Consider the following 20695-nt stretch of genomic DNA (forward strand, 5'->3'; position numbering starts at 1 on the left):
ACCCCATATGTGGGGGAACCACAGTTTGGGCTCATGGCAGAGCTCTGAAAGGAAGGAGCGCCATTTTGGAATGCAGACTTTGATGGAATGATCTGCGGGCGTCACGTTGCGTTTGCGGAGCCCCTGATGTATGTATGTGTATGTATGTATGTATGTATATATATATATATATATATATATATATATATATATATATATATATATATATATATATATATATATATATATATATATATATATATATATATATATATATATATATATATATATATATATATGTAGGATTTATTCAGCCTACATCTCTGTGCAATGTTTCGGCTCACACTGAGCCTTTTTCAAGCAGTGAGTGGTACCAATAGCAGTGGTTTTATACGCATAATCTACAATCATTTGCATAATTGTTCATAAAACATTACCACATATATAAATATTACATTATGTGCATATATATTATATTATCTGTGCCATCATTAAAGTGCATTGTGCTAACGTGCTAGTGTAATTATATACCCTCGTGTCGTTTTTTTCAAGCTCTCTTATTGGGTGCAAACTTCCATTAATTCTTTCATATGTCCATCTTATATCATTAATATTTTGTACTTATTATGTTTCCTTACCCTGCCGCACAGAGCACACCACATGGAGGAAGCTAACCGCCATCATCGGCGTTCCCTTGTTCCTACTGCGCATGTCTCAGCGTCATAACATTCAGTCATAGCCTGTCAGCCAATAGTTAGGAGGCTCTGGATTGGCTGACAGGCTATGACTCAATGTTATGACGCTGAGACATGCGCAGTAGGAACAAGGGAACGCCGATGATGGCGGTTAGCTTCCTCCATGTGGTGTGCTCTGTGCGGCAGGGTAAGGAAACATAATAAGTACAAAATATTAATGATATAAGATGGACATATGAAAGAATTAATGGAAGTTTGCACCCAATAAGAGAGCTTGAAAAAAACGACACGAGGGTATATAATTACACTAGCACGTTAGCACAATGCACTTTAATGATGGCACAGATAATATAATATATATGCACATAATGTAATATTTATATATGTAGTAATGTTTTATGAACAATTATGCAAATGATTGTAGATTATGCGTATAAAACCACTGCTATTGGTACCACTCACTGCTTGAAAAAGGCTCAGTGTGAGCCGAAACATTGCACAGAGATGTAGGCTGAATAAATCCTACTTTTTTTCACTTTGAAAAGCGTTTGGAGTGCTGCCTTCTTTTGAGATAGAGAGATATATAGATATATATAATCGTATATATATCATATATACAGTACAGACCAAACGTTTGGACACACCTTCGCATTTAAAGATTTGTCTGTATTTTCATGACTATGAAATTGTACATTCACACTGAAGACATCAAAACTATGAATTAACACGTGTGGAATTATATACTTAACAAAAAAGTGTGAAACAACTGAAATTATGTCTTATATTCTAGGTTCTTCAAAGTAGCCACATTTTGCTTTGATGACTGCTTTGCACACTCTTGGCATTCTCTTGATGAGCTTCAAGAGGTAGTCACCGGGAATGGTTTTCCAACAATCTTGAAGGAATTCCCAGAGATGCTTAGCACTTGTTGGCCCTTTTTCCTTCACTCTGCAGTCCAGCTCACCCCAAACCATCTCGATTAGGTTCAGGTCTGGTGACTGTGGAGGCCAGGTCATCTCCTTCTTGGTCAAATAGCCCTTACACAGCCTGGAGGTGTGTTTGGGGTCATTGTCCTGTTGAGAAATAAATGATGGTCCAACTAAATGCAAACCGGATGAACAGCATGTCGCTGCAAGATGCTGTGGTAGCCATGCTGGTTCAGTATGCCTTCAATTTTGAATAAATCCCCAACAGTGTCACCAGCAAAGCACCCCCACACCATCACACCTCCTCCTCCATGCTTCACGGTGGGAACCAGGCATGTAGAATCCATCCGTTCACCTTTTCTGCGTCACACAAAGACACTGGTTGGAACCAAAGATCTCAAATTTGGACTCATCAGACCAAAGCACAGATTTCCACTGGTCTAATGTCCATTCCTTGTGTTCTTTAGCCCAAACAAGTCTCTTCTGCTTGTTGCCTGTCCTTAGCAGTGGTTTCCTTGCAGCTATTTTACCATGAAGGCCTGCTGCACAATGTCTCCTCATAACAGTTGTTGTAGAGATGTGTCTGCTGATAGAACTCTGTGTGGCATTGACCTGGTCTTTAATCTGAGCTGCTGTTAACTTGTTTCCTCAGAAGCAGAGGTGACTCTTGGTCTTCCTTTCCTGGGGTGGTTCTCACGTGAGCCAGTTTCTTTGTAGTGCTTGCTGGTTTTTGCCACTGCACTTGGGGACACTTTCAAAGTTTTCCCAATTTTTCAGACTGACTGACCTTCATTTCTTAAAGTAATGATGGCCACTCGTTTTTCTTTACTTAGAATTTGTATTATTACAAGAAAAAAGCAGCTAACAGTCTATTCAGTAGGACTATCAGCTGTGTGTCCACCAGACTTCTGCACAACACAACTGATGGTCCCAACACCATTTATAAGGCAAGAAATCCCACTTATTAAACCGGACAGGGCACACCTGTGAAGTGAAAACCATTCCCGGTGACTACCTCTTGAAGCTCATCAAGAGAATGCCAAAAGTGTGCAAAGCAGTCATCAAAGCAAAAGGTGGCTACTTTGAAGAACCTAGAATATAAGACATAATTTCAGTTGTTTCACACTTTTTTGTTAAGTATATAATTCCACATGTGTTAATTCATAGTTTTGATGCCTTCAGTGTGAATGTACAATTTTCATAGTCATGAAAATACAGAAAAATCTTTAAATGAGAAGGTGTGTCCAAACTTTTGGTCTGTACTGTGTGTGTGTATGTATGTATGTATGTATGTATGTATGTATATATATATATTGATATATATATATATATATATATATATATATATATTGATATTGATATATATATATATATATATATATTGATATATATATATATATATATTGATATATATATATATATATTGATATATATATTGATATGTATGAGTAGGGGCATATGTCTAGGGTTATATGTGTGACTAGTGATAATGTAACGTCTGTCCTGAAGGCAAGTCGCACCTAGGTGTTAACCCCTTCATGACCTTGGGATTTTTTCGTTTTTTAGTGTTCATTTTTCACTCCCCTCCTTCCCAGAGCCATAACTTTTTTTATTTTTCTGTCAATTTGGCCATGTGAGGGCTTATTTTTTGCTGGACGAGTTGTACTTTTGAACGACATCATTGGTTTTACCATGTCGTGTACTAGAAAACGGTAAAAAAAATTCCAAGTGCGGTGAAATTGCAAAAGTGCAATCCCACACTTGTTTTTTGCTTGGCTTTTTTGCTAGGTTCACTAAATGCTAAAACTGACCTGCTATTATGATTCTCCAGGTCATTACGAGTTCATAGACACCTAACAAGACAAGGTTATTTTTTACCTAAGTGGTGAAAAAAAAATTCCAAACTTTGCTAAAAGAAAAGAAAATATTGCGCCATTTTCTGATACTCGTAGCGTCTCCATTTTTCATGATCTGGGGTCGGTTAAGGGCTTATTTTTTGCGCACCGAGCTGGCGTTTTTAATGATTCCAATTCGGTGCAGATACGTTCTTTTGATCGCCCGTTATTGCATTTTAATGCAATGTCACGGCGACCAAAAAAACCGTAATTCTGGCGTTTCGATTTTTGTTTTCGTTACGCCGTTTAGTGATCAGGTTAATGCTTTTTTTTTATTGATAGATCGGGCGATTCTGAACGTGGCGATACCAAATATGTGTAGGTTTGATTTTTTTTTTTAATGATTTATTTTGATTGGGGTGAAAGGGGGGTGATTTAAACTTTTATACTTTTTTTTTTTTTTTCACATTTTTTTTTTTAAACTTTTTTTTAACTTTTGCCATGCTTCAATAGCCTCCATGGGAGGCTAGAAGCAGGCACCGCACGATCGCCTCTGCTACATAGCAGCGATCTGCTGTTCGCTGCTATGTAGTAGAAAATCAGGTGTGCTGTGAGCGCCGACCACAGGGTGGCGCTCACAGCTACCGGCGATCCGTAACCATAGAGGTCTCAAGGACCTCTATAGTTACAATGGAGAAGCACCGCCGACCTCCGATCATGTGACGGGGGTCGGCGATGCGCTCATATCCGGCCGCCCGGCCGGATGCGGTAGTTAAATGCCGCTGTCAGCGTATGACAGTGGCATTTAACTAGTTAATAGCGGCAGGTGAATCGCGATTTCACCCGCCGCTATTGCGGGCACATGTCAGCTGTTCAAAACAGCTGACATGTCCCGGCTTTGATGCGGGCTCACCGCGGAACCCTGCATCAAAGCAGGGGAGCCGACCTCAGACTTACTATCCCGTCCGAGGTCAGTAAGGGGTTAATAGGTACTTCCTTGGAACTAGTAGAAATGCTGTCTCCAGATCTCACCAGGAGGTCTGCCTAAGGCCAAGAACAAAGGAACACTTGACACCTCTGAGGTCTTGGAGGGGAGATGCTAAATTGCGGCCTGAGGTAATCTATCCCTGAGAACCTCTCCACAAGAGAGAATAATATATTCATTGGGGGCGCGGCCATGGCCCAATCAAACAGGCAGCAGTTATGATATTGGTCTGAGGGGCCGGTCTAGAAACCTGACCTCAGACCAAAGTTATAAATGTAGGCTGCAGACAGAGAATTGTGTTCACATGTTGGGGGCAGCCTGAGAAGCTGGTGTGATCCAATCTACATGCATCCTACCCCAGGAAGCAGAAAGCAACTACCAGTTAGATGATTTCTGTAAGTTTCTCCTGTTTATTTTGATACTGTTTTGCATAAGTTGTATGTCTTTTTATTATCATATTTTTATACCTTTTTCTTACTGTAAGCATTGAACCTTTTGTTATTAAAGTATAAAACTTTAACAAGTTGAACCTTGAATGTGCTAAAGAATCCATAACCTAAAGGTGTGTGAGCCTTATGAGTGATAGACATATTTTTATTAGTATTATTACTAGTCCGGGACTCATCGCTGTGTATTCGATGAGTGGTGGCAGCGCGTATGAGCAGGTGTGTGGCCTGGGTCAGTGTGATTTTATGCTCCCATTACAGCATAGGACAGAGGCTGAATGCTGGACTGAGAGAGTGGAGATAGATTAACCCTTGCAGGCACAACCCCAAGTCACGTGTGAGAGCAGGCACGTGACGAATAAGTGACACCACGGAGTAGGGATGCGTGACACCCACTATCATCATGGGCGACTTCAACATACCCATTGACACTTCCCTCTCAGCTGCCTCTAAACTTCTATCTCTCACTTCCTCCTTCGGCCTCACTCAATGGTCTTCTGCAGCCACTCAAAGATGGTCACACACAGGACCTCATCTACACCCGCCTCTGCTCCCTATCTAACCTCTCTAACTCACCTCTTCCTCTTTCTGACCACAATCTACACACATTCTCTTCCCTCTCCACTCCTTGTCTACAATCCCCACCCCACAAACTTTCACACACTCGCAGAAATCTTAAACACCTCAATCTACATTCACTCTCTGAATCCCTCCTCCCTCTCACAGGAATAAGTTCCCTACACAATGCGGATGATGCTGCCGCTCTATATAACACCACAATAACTGTAGCTTTGGAATCGGTTACCCCTCTAACACATACCAAAGCTCGCAAAATCAACAGACATCCCTGGCACACCAGCCTGACCAAAGAACTGAGGCGAGCTTCCAGGGCTGCTGAGCGGAGATGGAAAAGATCCCACTCCAACGAACACTTCATCGCATTCAAACAGTCCCTCACTACTTTCAAGACCGCACTCGCCACAGCAAAACAAACCTACTTCTCATCTCTCATATCCTCCCTGTCTCACAATCCTAAATAGTTATTCAACACCTTCAACTCTCTCCGTCCCCCAGCACCTCCTCCTTCCCCACTCATCTCAGCTGAAGACTTTAGGTACCTTCACACTGAGCAACTTTCCAACGAGAACGACAGCGATCCGTGACGTTGCAGCGTCCTGGATAGCGATCTCATTGTGTTTGACACGCAGCAGCGATCTGGATCCCGCTGTGATATCGCTGGTCGGAGTTAGAAGTCCAGAACTTTATTTCGTCGCTGATCACCCGCTGTCATCGCTGGATCGGCGTGTGCGACGCCGATCCAGCGATGCGTTCACTTGTAACCAGGGTAAACATCGGGTTACTAAGTGCAGGGCTGCGCTTAGTAACCCGATATTAACCCTGGTTACCATTGTAAAAGTAAAAAAAAAAAAAAAAAACACTACATACTCACATTCTGATGTCTGTCACGTCCTCCGGCGTCCACAGGGTTAAAACTGCTTTTGGCAGGAGCGCTTGCTAATGCTGCGCTGCTGCCGAGAGCTTCCTGCACTGACACTGTCAGCGCCGGCCGTAAAGCAGAGCACAGCGGTGACGTCACCGCTGTTACTGCCGGCGCTGACACATTCAGTGCAGGAAGCTCTCGGCAGCAGCGCAGCATTAGCAGCGCTCCTGCCGAAAGCAGTTTTAACCCTGTGGACGCCGGGGGACGTGACAGAATTTTTTTCTTTTTTTTTTTTTTTTTAACTTTTACAATGGTAACCAGGGTAAATATCGGGTTACTAAGCGCGGCCCTGCACTTAGTAACCCGATGTTTACCCTGGTTACCCGGGTGCTGCAGGGGGACTTCGGCATAGTTGAAGACAGTTTCAACGATGCCGAAGTTGGTCGCTGGAGAGAGCTGTCTGTGTGACAGCTCCCCAGTGACCACACAACGACTTACCAACGATCACGGCCAGGTCGTATCGCTGGTCGTGATCGTTGGTAAATCGTTTAGTGTAAAGGTACCTTTTGCCTCATTTTTCAAGCAGAAGATTGAGAACATCAGAGACTGTTTTAGTCGACAACCCCCAGAGCCCTTCCTTCCCACTACCCAGCCGTCCACCTCCAAAACAAACTTCTCCACCATTACAGAAGATTGACTCTCCACTCTACTCTCAAGATCGCATCTCACCACCTGTGCACTTGACCCGATCTCTTCTCACGTCATCAAACCTTGCCACTGTCTTTATCCCAACCCTAACCCATCTTTTCAACCTATCCGTAACAACTGGTGTTTTCCCCTCAAGCTTTAAACATGCCTCAATCACACCTATCCTCAAAAAGCCCTCTCTTGACCCATCTTCTGTATCGAGCTATCGCCCTATATCACTTCTGCCCTATGCCTCAAAACTACTGGAACAACACGTCCATCTTGAACTGTCCTCCCATCTATCTTCCTGCTCCCTCTTCGACCGCTTACAATCAGGCTTCCGGTTACACCACTCCACCGAAACTGCCCTAACTAAGGTCACCAATGACCTATTAACCGCCAAGAGCAAGTGACACTACTCTACTCTATCCTTCTCCTCCTCGACCTGTCAGCTGCCTTTGACACAGTGGACCATTCCCTATTATTACAGACCCTCTCATCCCTTGGCATCACAGACTTGGTCCTATCCTGGATCTCGTCATACCTAACAGACCGGACATTCAGCGTCTCCCACTCACACACCACCTCCTCACCTCATCCCCTATCTGTCGGAGTCCCGCAAGGCTCTGTTCTAGGGCCCCTGCTCTTCTCCGTTTACACTTTTGGCCTGGGACAGCTCATAGAATCTCATGGCTTTCAGTATCACCTCTATGCTGATGACACACAGATCTACATCTCTGGACCAGACATCACCTCCCTACTAACCAGAATCCCTCAATGTCTGTCCGCTATTTCATCCTTCTCCGCTAGATTTCTAAAACTTAACATGGACAAAACAGAATTCATTGTCTTTCCCTCATCTCACGCGACCCCCCCAACGAACCTATCCATTGCAGTAAACGGCTGCCCACTCTCCCCAGTCCCACAAGTTCACTGTCTCGGGGTAATCCTTGACACTGATCTCTACTTCAAACCGCATATCCAAGTCCTTTCCACTTCCTGCCGCCTTTAACTGAAAAATATTTTACGGATCCGTACATTCCTCAACCAAGAATCTGCAAAAACCCTAGTCCATGCCCTCATCAACTCCCACCTCGACTACTGTAACCTCCTGCTCTGTGGCCTCCCCTCGAACACTCTCGCACCCCTCCAATCTATTCTAAACTCAGCTGACTGACTAATCCACTTGTCCCCCCGCTATTCCCTGGCCTCTCCCCTCTGGGTAATGGGGAGCCAGTGAAGGGATTGACAGAGACTCCAGTACAAAAGCCTAACCATGACATACAAAGCCATCCACAACCTGTCTCCTCCATACATCTGTGACCTCGTCTCCCGGTACTTTCCTGCACGCAACCTCCGATCTTCACAAGATCTCCTTCTCTACTCCCCTCTTATTCCCTCTTCCCACAATCGTATACAAGATTTCTCTCGCGCATCACCCCTACTCTGGAACCCTCTACCACAACACATCAGACTCTCGCCTACCATCGAAATCTTCAGAAAGAGCCTGAAGACCCACCTCTTCCGACAAGCCTACAACCTGCAGTAACCACCGCACCTACTGTATTCTCACCCATCCCTTGTAGATTGTGAGCCCTCGCGGGCAGGGTCCTCTCTCCTCCTGTACCAGTTGTGACTTGTATTGTTCAAGATTATTGTACTTGTTTTTATTATGTACACCCCTCCTCACATGTAAAGCGCCATGGAATAAATGGCGCTATAATAATAATATTCCACTTAAGCACAGATTGTTGCGTCTGGAGCGGTCCGCCGGCTTCAGTTAATTGTAAAGTGCTGCAGAATATGTTGGTGCTATATAAATAAAAATTATTATTATTAATTATTAGAGCGGTGTTCTCCTCACAAGCCTCATTGTGAGCGTCCACTAAGTGGTTATGGGCGGTGGTGACTCCTCCAGCTTCTCAATGTGGTCTGTTCTGTCCTCTGATGTGATACCACTATGTATAGCCTGCTTTAGCTCGCCCAGCAGGGACTTTAGTGTGGCCTCTGTGATGGGAGTGGAGCTGTCGGGTGCATATACTATACTTGCAGTTTGTTGCCTGATGAAGGTGATCTGCCCAGCTCCTCTTGTGCGTGCTCCAGACCGCTGAAGCTCCTCTCCGGTGAGGTCTGACCCAATAGCAGGGGATCAGACGGCTCCACAGTGCCTTCGGCCACATGTAGAGTGCTGCGGCGGCCATCTTGCTTTTTCCCGGGCATTGGCATAATGACCTCGATCCTGCCCTGCGCTGTGCCCCTACTCCTGGTATTGCGCCTGATTGGCGACCGGAGTGTTCCTGAGGCTGCGGTAGGCGTTTTATGCTGGTTTCCCCGCCGTTGTTTGCTGCTTTGAGCTGCTGGTGGTCTATGTGATCATGGAGCTAGCGCTGCCTGCGACCGCTCAACTCTTCATCCGGACACGACCCCTTGAAATGGGTGTTTAAGCAGGACAATGACCCCCAAACGCACCAGCAAGCGGTCAACCTCCTTGTCTCATACCAACAAGATTGATATGTCAAGTGTCCGCCCGATCCCCAGACCTTAATCCGATTTGTGGAGCGACAAAATAAAATATTGTTATTGATACAAAGCCTAAGAATGCAAAGAAAGTGTGGACTGTAGTGCAGTCAGCGTGGGCTGGAGTATGTGTCCGCAGGGTCCGATGCCGCACAGATGGAAAGCACTTACCAGAAGTAATCCCTGAACTAATATTTAGTTGTATCAGCTTTAACAGAAAAGCCAGGTCTGTGAACAGGTTTCAGTTTATACTGGAAATACTCTACTTTGTAAATGAAAATGCAGACCCTGCTATTCCAGCAGCCTTTCGTTTCCTTTTCTTCATTTTCAGTTTGGAAATGGACATTGTGTTCATGTTTTCATTTGGCACTGACTATATCTGTGTATATGGTAATGAATGCTATTATGAGGATTGAGTTTTTTCTGAGCAGTTGTAAACACGCTGCAATTATTTTGCACACATGACAGATATGTAGAGGCAATGTCCTTCCACCACTCTCCTGCAGATGCCACAGTGGCACTGACGACCCCTGTTAAGGAGAAGCAGTTATCTAAAAAAAAAAAAAAAAAAAAAAAAAAAAAATTTTGCCATCTACATTCACTGGACTGTTGAGATTACGCCAGACCTTGTATTAATCATATTCTTTCTCTGTTCTTGTTTAGGACTTTCACTGAACAGTTGCGGAAAATCTCTCGTGACGCTGGCATGCCTATTCAGGGACAGCCATGTTTCTGCAAATACGCCCAAGGAGCGGATAGCGTGGAACCGATGTTCAGACATCTGAAGAACACATACACTGGTCTACAGCTGATCGTCGTCATCCTCCCCGGGAAGACACCTGTCTACGGTCAGTCTTGCGCCTGGAATTAGCTGCCTAACATTGTCTCCTCTGTATCCCCTCCATGTGGTGACTATTTTCATGCGACCCATTGCGTCCTTTCTGCAATCTTTTGGTTGCCAGGTGTAGAAATGAGGTTACTGATGTCACGGTTTACGTTAGATCCTCATACTTAGTGATAAGGCCGTCTTAGTGTTTTGAAATATGTAAGATATATCAGCGATCGTACTTGTTAATTACATAAAATTAATTTGTATTTTTGCTTTTCAGCCGAGGTGAAGCGTGTTGGGGACACGGTGTTGGGCATGGCGACACAGTGTGTGCAGATGAAGAACGTACAGAGGACCACGCCACAAACACTGTCAAACCTCTGCCTGAAGATAAACGTCAAATTAGGAGGAGTCAATAACATCCTGTTACCCCAGGGCAGGTAAGGTCCAAGTGCTGGGGACAATGTGAGCTAGCAACCTCTGGTCTGTCGGATTTCCTATGGTTTTTCACTGTAGTGCCATGTCTGATAGTTTGCCAGTGATCCAACCTATCAATTCTGCGTCATGTACCAAGACAGCCACATGTTATCTGTAGTGCAGTGGCTTCATTTTCAGCACTACATAATGTAACTTCTATCTTAGGCTAAGTTCACACTAGGCGTTTTTGCATTTTTTTTCTTATGCTTTTTTTCTTTTCAGCTGCGTTTTACAGTACTAGCAAAGTCAGAGATTTCAGAAATCTCATGCACACATTTATTTATTTCTTTAATCAGGCTTTTGTGCTTTGCATGTTTTTCTTTATCGCTTTATTGTGGGACACAGGTAACCATGGGTGTATGTTGCTGTCGCTAGGAGGCTGACGCAAGGGAAAAAAAAAAGATGGCTCCTCTGCAGTATACACCTACCGACTGGCACAATGCTCATCAGTTTGTGTCTGTAGGAGGCAGACCTGGATCTGATCCCAGATCAGTCTTTTCCTTTTCAGGTCACCTGTTGTCTTTTATATTAATCTTTTTCCTTCTACAGGGTAGCGGGGTGTATTTTCTCACCCTGTTTTCCCCACAATTGTGCAACTGAAAGCGTAGTGTGGTGTCACGCACATCACCCACTCTTGGACCCGCAAGGCAGGACCTAATCCTGTGTCACCTCATGGTGCTTCAGGGTGATTTCCGGTGGCCGATTCTAGCCTTTTCCCCACCCCTCTCCTCGGAGCGGTCTGGGAGGAAGACGGTGGTTCACCAGTAGTAGCTTTTCCCCTTCCTTTAAGGGGTTGACAGTCTTCTGCACGGTCCAGGCCCACGACGGTGCGGGAAGGAGGATCCCATATCCCAGTGACCCTCATCCACCTGGGGGCTTCTGAAGTGGATTCGGGACTCACTTTTGCTACCTGGCCTGTGCAACTGGCGGCTTACCTACCTCTGGGTGTGACAGTCAGCGCCAGTTCCTGCTGCACTCATCAGACAGCCTGCACGTGGCTCTTTCGCATCAAAGGATCCAGGGGACCCAGCACACAGCAACAACTGTACTGTCGCTGATTTCGGGTAGGTCCTCTCATAACTGATCCTACCCCCTTTCTTTCTTCTTAGGGAATTAACCATTCACAGCAGTATCTTCATTTAAAGGAGGCTCCTGTCCGCACTACTTCTATTTTAATAATCTTCGCCTGTGCCCTCTATCAATAGGTGCCTTCAGGCCAGTCTTCATTTTCTTTTCTGCCAGACTTGCAGCCTTTTTTCTATCATCCCCTCATCACAGGAGCCCCCTGCTGCCCGGGGTTAGAGCACACACCCCTACCCCTGAGTGGGCTGTTGCTACGTCACAATCAGTTCTTTCTGACCCTGACCACAGTGTTACAGTCCCTGATCCAGGTTCTAGGACGCTTAACAACTCGCCTACTGCCACCAGTGCTCCAAACGCCTCCACAGTCGACCATCACAGTCGAAAGGGCAGATCGAGGACTATTTCCAGTATGCTGGCCACACTCCAGCTCTTCGTCCAGCACTCCGGGTCCCTCTAGATCCTCCAGGATGCGTTTGTTATCCCACGCTTCCTCTTCCGAGGTGACTCTGGGGTCCGACTCTGATTCCCAGTCATTCTCCGATCTCGAAGGGGACCAGAACTCCAAAACTACAGGATACGGAAGACAATTTTCATATGGTCTGTGAACCAGACGTTTAATGTTAGGGACGATGAGGTCTCCCCCAGGGCCTCTCATCTCTTTCAAGAAGGAAAGACTTCCTTCCCGGAGAAAAAATGAATTTGTCAAAGATTGGGAACATCCAGTGAAACCTTTCCCCAGTAGGAAACATCTGGATATTTACCTGGGTAGAACTCCTACAGCAAGGTATTTTATCGGCAACACCTTCTGTGGGATAACTGACCTTGCGGAACAGGTCGCGCACGCTGGCAAATATTTTCGGACAGCGTCTTTGGTCGCCACCAGTTGTTCTGCTACAGTTTCCATCAATATCGTTGCCTTACGGAGGTTTTCTTTGGCTGAGGGCCTAGAATCTGTATCCATCTTCCAAGTAGTCCCTTACTGATCTCCCTTTCCAGGACAAGGGTAATTGTGCCTGTTCCCTCTCATGAAACCTTTCAGGGTTTCATTCCAGCCAGAATCTTCGGTCTTTGGATACCATCTGGTGTTTTTGGGCATGCTGTAAGACACAGCTCGTGCCAAGGACCTTCTTCCAGAAGAAAGAATCTCATCTTTGTCTAAGGATCCGTTCCTTGAGACTTTAGTCTCCACATCGCCTGCGGCTCTGCATAAGAGTACTGCGAAAGATGATTGCCACCCTGGAAGTTGTACCTTTGCTCAGTTCCATGCCCTTTTTTTTCATCAGGTTCTCCCTCAGGGTGTAAGGGCTCGTTCCACCCAGGTGGTGGGGGCTTCCTGGGCTGTTTGCCACTAAGGCCTCTGCTGATATTGGCAAGGCCGCGACCTGGTCTTCTCTGCACTCCTTTACAAGGTTCTACAGGTTCATGACCATGCCTGGGCCAAGGCTGGCCTGGGCAGAAAGGTGTTGCAGGCGGTGGTCACCCGCTGTCTGACTTAATTTGTTTTGCTTATTTTATTTCCCCCCCTCAGGACTGCTTTGGGACATCCCATGGTTACCTGTGTCCCCCAATGAAGCGATAAAAAAGAGGGATTTTTGGTGCTCGCTGTAAAATCTTTCTTGGAGCCTTCATTGGGGGACAACCTCCCTAGTTTTGTGTCTAGGTTGGGCTACATGCCTTTTCTGTAGGTTTTGTTCATAGATTTTTGTTATCGTTGCTTCTCCTACTGTTTTACTACTAACGAGCTTTGTGAAGTGAGTTACCTGTGTCCCCAATGAAGGCTCAAAGAGATTTTAACGTGAGTACAAAAAATCCCCCTTTTTGCACATTGGAGAATTTTTATGCCAAAACCGGATTCTATGGAATAAGATTTTTTTTTTTTTTCAACACTAAACTTTATCAGCATGCACAAGAGACAAATCATGCCAAAACTTCAGCAAAAAAAGCTAGAAAAAACTAGGAAAACATGCTTTTTTTTCCCCCTTTGCAGCTTCTTTCCTGCCAAGAGATCAGGTTTTGTTGCAGAAAAAAAAAATGCTGAAAAAACACGTAGTGTGAGCTTGCCCTTAGCTATAATAATCCTTTTTTATTTATTTATTTATTTTTTTACCCTAGACCACCAGTGTTTCAGCAACCTGTGATATTCCTTGGAGCAGATGTCACCCATCCTCCTGCAGGAGATGGAAAAAAGCCTTCAATCGCTGCGGTAAGAGACCACGTTTAACTTTTTAGATATTTGCTTGTAACTAAAATCCACACATTACACCAGTGTACAAAGTACTAGCAGTCCAATATGAATAACCGGATTAATCTGTTATAAATTATATTACCATATGTCAAACAATTTACCAGTTGGTGCAGTGGGTTCTAAAAAACCCACCAGTCTCGGCGTTCATGATCTGCAGGTTTTTGAGTCTGTGTATTAGAATAATAAATTGAAAGGGCGAGTATTCACAATAATATCAGTGTAGGGATCGATTAGTGCGGTAAATTATTCTGAGGTGTGAATCAGGTGGCCCTTATCTAAGGTGAAGCCAGGACATGATGTCCATGCATTTCCTCTTGAAAGCCTGAGAAATATGGGGTGTTTGAGGCATTGTTCAGAAGAACAGGTACACTGATTAATAAGTTGATTGAAGCTGGTAAAACTTATAAAGAAGTGCAGACAATGATCGGCCATTCAGCTAAAATGATCTCCAATGCTTTACAATGGAAAACCCAACCAGAGAGACGAGGAAGAAAGCGGAAGACGACCATTCTAATGGATGGACGAATGGCAAAGGCTGAGCCAATGATCGGCTCCAAGATGATCACAGACAGTCTCACGTTACCTGTGAGGGCTGTGACAGACGTCTGTGTGACGCTCATCTCTTAACTAGAAGTCCCCACAAAGTCCGAACGTAAAAAGAAAGATGTATACTGAAGAGGGTACAATGTGCCAAAGAAGACATCAACTGGCCTAAAGAGAGGTGGAGAAACATTTTGTGGACTGATGAAAGTAAAATTGTTCTTTTTCGATCTAAGGGCCGTAGACAGTTAATCAATCGACCCCAAAAGTCTGCATTCAGGCCACAGTACACCCTGCACACAGTGAAGCATGGTGGTGAAGCATCATATGGGCAGGTTTCTCTTACAATGGTGCCCATACCTATTTTACCACATACCAGGGATGATGGACCAGTCTGCAGATATTATAATACTTGATGAGGTCAAATTGTCTTACGCTGAAGAGGATATGCCCTTGAAATGGGGGTTTCAACAAGACAGCGACCCTAAACACAGCAGTAAATGAGCAAAATCTTGGTTCCAGTCCTACAAAATTGAAGTTATGAAGTGGCCGGCCCAAACCCCGGACCTTCATCCGATAGGACACTGGGGTGACATCAAAAATGCAGTTTCTGAGGCAAAGGCAACAGCTGCCAAAAAATCATAGGATGTAGTCCGAGCATCCCGGGCTGGAATAACCAGTGACCTCGGCTAGATGTTGGTGACTCCGTTCAACATAGATGTGAAGCCGATCTAAAAACTGTGGGTATCATCTAAATATTAGGCCAGTGATTCACAGGAATGAGAAATCGTCATAAAAATAGTAAGACAAATGCAGACACTATTTATTAGAACAGCAATGTTCAATTTTTGTTTTCTGTAAAGTGGCTAAAATGCTATACATTTCTCTTCGTGAACTAGAGAACAGTGTGCAATGTCCCAATGCTGGAAACAAAAACTAGGAGAAAGATTGTGTGATAACTCCTGTTTCTGAACACACTATTATTTTGAACACTACTGTATGTAACTGCAGTCTACAGATGACATCATTTTGACCCAGTTCTTTGGTGTTGTGCATAGGTTGTAGGCAGCATGGATGCTCATCCCAACCGCTACTGTGCTACGGTGAGAGTGCAGCAGCACCGGCAGGAGATCATCCAGGACCTGGCCGCCATGGTCCGCGAGCTGCTCATCCAGTTCTATAAGTCGACTCGTTTCAAGCCCACAAGGATCATTTTCTATAGGGATGGCGTTTCGGAGGGGCAGTTTCAGCAGGTTGGCTTTTTTTTTTTTTAATGTATGAGTTTGTAGACTGCTGCATTTCTTCAGATAGTTTAATTGAAATTCTGAATATATCTGGTTTCTCTTATACAGGTTTTGCATCACGAGCTTCTTGCCATTAGAGAAGCCTGCATTAAATTGGAGAAGGATTATCAGCCAGGTATTACCTTCATTGTTGTACAGAAAAGGCATCACACCAGACTGTTCTGTACAGACCGGAACGAGCGGGTAAGGTGTCCGTGTGGTGAACCATTGCCATTTCCCTCTTCTCCATTACCCACCGCTTGTTCTCATGTCATTGCCAACATCATCTTAGCAGGTGAGAAATGCACGGTGTCTAAATATTATTCTGTCCACACAGGTTGGGAAAAGTGGAAATATTCCTGCAGGTACCACTGTGGATACCAAGATCACACACCCATCAGAGTTTGATTTTTACCTGTGTAGTCACGCTGGTATACAGGTGGGTCATTGAGGACTTTGTTGGCTCAGAATGACACAATTTATGCCTGCGATCTAATTTCTTTTACTTTTTTCTTACAATGCAGGGAACAAGCCGACCTTCGCACTATCATGTCCTCTGGGACGATAACAGATTCTCCTCGGATGAGCTGCAAATTCTCACTTACCAGCTGTGCCACACTTATGTCCGCTGCACTCGCTCCGTGTCTATCCCCGCTCCTGCGTACTACGCACACTTAGTGGCTTTCCGAGCCAGATATCACCTGGTGGATAAAGAACACGACAGGTACAGTACTTAGAATTATTATTGGGATCACTTTTATAAATCCGCTCCTCTACCCTTTTGCCACACATTCAAGACACAAAAGTTTAGATGCACGGCCACTTTCCAAGTAGTAATTATCAGCTGATTTGTTATCCTTTAGATGTTCTTCCCCGCCCTGTCTCGGGCCACTTTCCCCGCCCTGTCTCGGGCCACTTTCCCCGCCCTGTCTCGGGCCACTTTCCCCGCCCTGTCTCGGGCCACTTTCCCCGCCCTGTCTCGGGCCACTTTCCCCGCCCTGTCTCGGGCCACTTTCCCCGCCCTGTCTCGGGCCACTTTCCCCGCCCTGTCTCGGGCCACTTTCCCCGCCCTGTCTCGGGCCACTTTCCCCGCCCTGTCTCGGGCCACTTTCCCCGCATTTTTACACAACATTTGCTTGCCAGAGGCCACATTTTGATCGGCCCTCACTAGCCTGAATGTTCAGAGTCTCCATATTATTAAATGACCAATGCTTTGATTCCCATGCATGTTATACGGGCAGTGATGGTTCTTGCACTTGAGTTTCTTGCATGGTGTTTGCCTTTATTTTTTTTCCCCCCATCTTGCGATGATCTAAATGTTGTGTCCTTCTGTTTTTAGTGCTGAGGGCAGCCACACTTCTGGTCAGAGTAACGGCAGAGACCACCAAGCACTTGCTAAGGCCGTACAGGTTCATCAGGACACACTGCGGACAATGTACTTTGCTTAACCAGTGCTAGAACCCAACGATGGAGGCACTATATCCGAAGGAGCATTCACCCAGACCAGCTGCACTTACCTGTACCGTAGCCCCAGCGGCATCCAGCAGAAGTGCCCTCTACCCACAGCCCTGCCAGTGTCATCAGGCCTCAGGATCCAACCAGCCTTCCGTCCACACCCAGAATATTCTTTTAATCATTGAACTTCTTCATCCCCACATTGAATCCATGGGAGGTTTGTGACAATACACACATAGATGAAAGCGTTTACACAAATTACCCTTTTTAAACAAAACAAACAAAAAAAAAGGTTCAACATAACCGTTCTCTCAGGGCTCACAAAAAACAAACGCTATGAAATACTGTGTGGGAAAAATTATCAGATAAATGATACGACCTAGGCAAAAAAAAAAATCTGAGGAAGGATCTTGACGTTTTTAAAGCCTTAAATATTTTAACTGAATTTATCAAGATGTTTTATTAAGAATAAAACTTTTTTTTTTTTCTTTCTTTTTTTTATTGACCTTCCTCTGACATTTGTGTCAAATACTCCAGTACGTAAAATGATTCAGCGATTACTCTTGAGGTCAGGTTTGACCAAAGATGAATATAATAGTATTTTTAATTTTAATAATTTTATTTTTTTTTTAAATGTGCCATTCAGAAAAAGGTAAAACTGAGACGTAGTTTTTAATTGTTGCACTCGTCTGGCTGCACTCGTACTATATATTTTTTCTCTTCCCCCAAGGTTGCTGACTAATACGGGTCTGTGGCAATGTGGACAGTACAATCATGTTAAGCTAATGTACAGAAAATAATCTATTTTAGCAGTATTAATGTGAGATGACGTGCTATTTATTTTATTTACACAGATCACCCCCTATTTCTATGAAACCTATGTTATGTACTCGGGCTTAAATGGTGTCCTGTTTAACCCTTGCACTGACAATGCGACCTGTATATAGAGCCTTTTTACAGGACCACCGGCAGTGAATGGATTAAGAATAATAAAAAAAAAAAAGTTAAAAAAAACCTAAAAATAAAACCTCGTTTTTATGGAACTGCTTCACCCTCAGTGGGCTCGTAATACATTGCAATGCAATAAGAAGCAATGTCTGTCTGATCCCTCTGATTGCAAACAGGGTTATTGTGAGGAGCGACCCCCAAGGGTTTAAAAATAAATTTAAAAAAAAAAGGAAAATTAATGAAAAAAAATAATCACATTTTCTTTTTTTAATTCTTTGATGCAAACTATTTTCTAAGTACAGATGCTGCACTTTTTACCCGCAGCGAAGGTCTGACACTTGTGGCCGCACGTACTGACGCTCCTCTCTCTGTACTCCAGTCTTTGCGGCCCCCCGCACTGTGCTTTATGATTTTTAATGCCCCTGTTGGTAGGGGATATCCTCATGCTGTCAGGCCTCAGCGACTTACTTATGCAACCTGTATTATTGTCTTTTTTTCGCTCTACACTTAATCTTTTCCTGCTCCTCCTGCGCTTTAAGGAATATGCAATTCTGTAATGAGATTAAATACAAGAACTCGGTTTTTAAGCAATATCGTGATTTTCTTTTGTTCCGCGGCCGTGCGGTTTTATTTCACGCGGTGGCCGTTCTTGCAAGATTGTCAACTTATTGAGCCTTTTCGCTCCGTATCAGCGGTTCTCGCAAGCCGTTGCAAAAACTACAACTCCCAGCATTCCTGGACCGCCATAGCTTGGAGATCACGGCTTTATGAAGTGGTTTCTGACTTGTGGATCTCGAAATGTTACACAACTACTCCTGGCATGCTGGGAGTTGTAGTTCTGCAAGTACTGGAGAGCAATACGCCGGCAACCGCTGGATGGTAAATCCTCGAGATAAGACTTGGGGGTTTCTCTCCTCATTTTACCATACAGGTAGAAGATCCGAGGGGTGTAATTGTGTCTGATACTTAGGAAGGGGGCACTTGTAGGTTTTCATGGACTTTTCCAGACTATTCTTCCCTGGATGATCAACCTGCGATGATTTAGGTGCTAAATTTGCTGACAGTGTTTAATGACAATGAATGATTGAAAATCTGTTTTGTACTTGTATGTGTTCGGGATTAGGAGAACGCGGCGGCTTTATTCCACAGTTTTGCAGCTTGGCTCCATTCACTCCTGCAATGTAGCGGAGCTGCGATATCGGACGCAGTTTAAGGGGAAGCGCAGCCACATTCTCTAATCGTGGACCCCCTTTAATAGCTAATGGGGGGTGATGATTTTTTTTCTTTTGGTCCTGTGTTGTAATTCAGATCATCTTGGTTATGTGGATCTATGCACAGGTTGTGTCGGCTTTTCTTTTAATATAGAGACCTGTCAAACTGGTGGTAAATAGTCACTGTCCTGTCAAAAATATAAAACTATATATTTCTATTAAAAAATAATCCCCTTACGCCTCATCAAGTCCCAGCACATTGTCCGATACCAGTCAGCTAGAAAGACCCCTTATCGGGCCTGATCTCCAAAGTCCGGCGGACCCCCCGTGTCATTCACTACATGGTATAAAGGCAAAGTCGTACTTGTGATTGAAAGCCGTGGAACGCCAGTCTTGGGTTTCGCCCCATTAATTAGCTGGATTTTTCATTAGTGGATTTTGTGCGTCCTACAAGCCGTAGGTTCTGTCGGACAGTCCTTTCCTTTCCCATCTTGTGTTCATTGCCAGCGTCAAGGGCTTGTCCACTTGGGTCCGTATATCTAAGCATAGCGTAGTCCGTTAATACAGGCTTTCGGATCATAGTGGGTTTTCCACATCTTTGTACCAGATCTCCTCGATAAAAGTCCGATGCAGGCAGCGACCAGGAAAAAATAAACCCTCAATAGACAAGTCCTTTACAATTTACTAGGAGTTTAGTGCTTTAATTTTTTTTTTATTTTCCTTTTGTATCATTTTACCAAGAATCTATGCATTGTACCGTGTTATCGGGGTAGTGATTGGGATTTGTATCCTCCTCTGTTTGTTTTTGGTGTCAGTAGGCAGATTTGCTTCTGTTGAAAAAGTTTGCACACAAATCATTAATGGCAGATATTGTATACATGTATTATATCGTTGCACTAAGTCGGTAAGAAAACTTCTTATTTCAGTTCTTTAATGCAAAGGAGCCGCGTACAACTGTAACATTTTATAATCGGACCGAATGTTTTCACTATTTATTTTACTCCCCAAGTTCTCCGATGAACGGCTGTAATGGTAATACACTTTATTTAGCTGGAGACTGTAGTTCATCCTGGTGTGTGTAAACTTTTGTGCAGGTTTTTTCCCCCCCCCACT

The 20695-nt window shown here is 44.3% G+C and overlaps 1 protein-coding gene across 8 annotated transcripts in view; it reads left to right on the forward strand.

Moving 5' to 3' along the window:
- AGO2 (argonaute RISC catalytic component 2) overlaps positions 1-18437 on the forward strand; it is a 107961-nt gene extending 89524 nt beyond the window's left edge. For all 8 annotated transcript variants that reach the window (XM_077271288.1, XM_077271289.1, XM_077271282.1 and 5 more), the window contains 8 exons: positions 10175-10359; positions 10621-10780; positions 14013-14103; positions 15744-15938; positions 16038-16172; positions 16306-16407; positions 16493-16692; positions 17308-18437. In XM_077271288.1, the coding sequence (XP_077127403.1) occupies positions 10175-10359; positions 10621-10780; positions 14013-14103; positions 15744-15938; positions 16038-16172; positions 16306-16407; positions 16493-16692; positions 17308-17416 (1177 nt within the window). In that variant the 3' untranslated portion in view covers positions 17417-18437. The remainder of the gene's footprint in view (positions 1-10174; positions 10360-10620; positions 10781-14012; positions 14104-15743; positions 15939-16037; positions 16173-16305; positions 16408-16492; positions 16693-17307) is intronic.
- Positions 18438-20695: the final 2258 nt, after the last annotated feature.

The sequence above is a fragment of the Ranitomeya variabilis genome, chromosome 6, assembly GCF_051348905.1.
Source record: "Ranitomeya variabilis isolate aRanVar5 chromosome 6, aRanVar5.hap1, whole genome shotgun sequence".
In the NCBI taxonomy this organism is placed as follows: Eukaryota; Metazoa; Chordata; class Amphibia; order Anura; family Dendrobatidae; genus Ranitomeya; species Ranitomeya variabilis.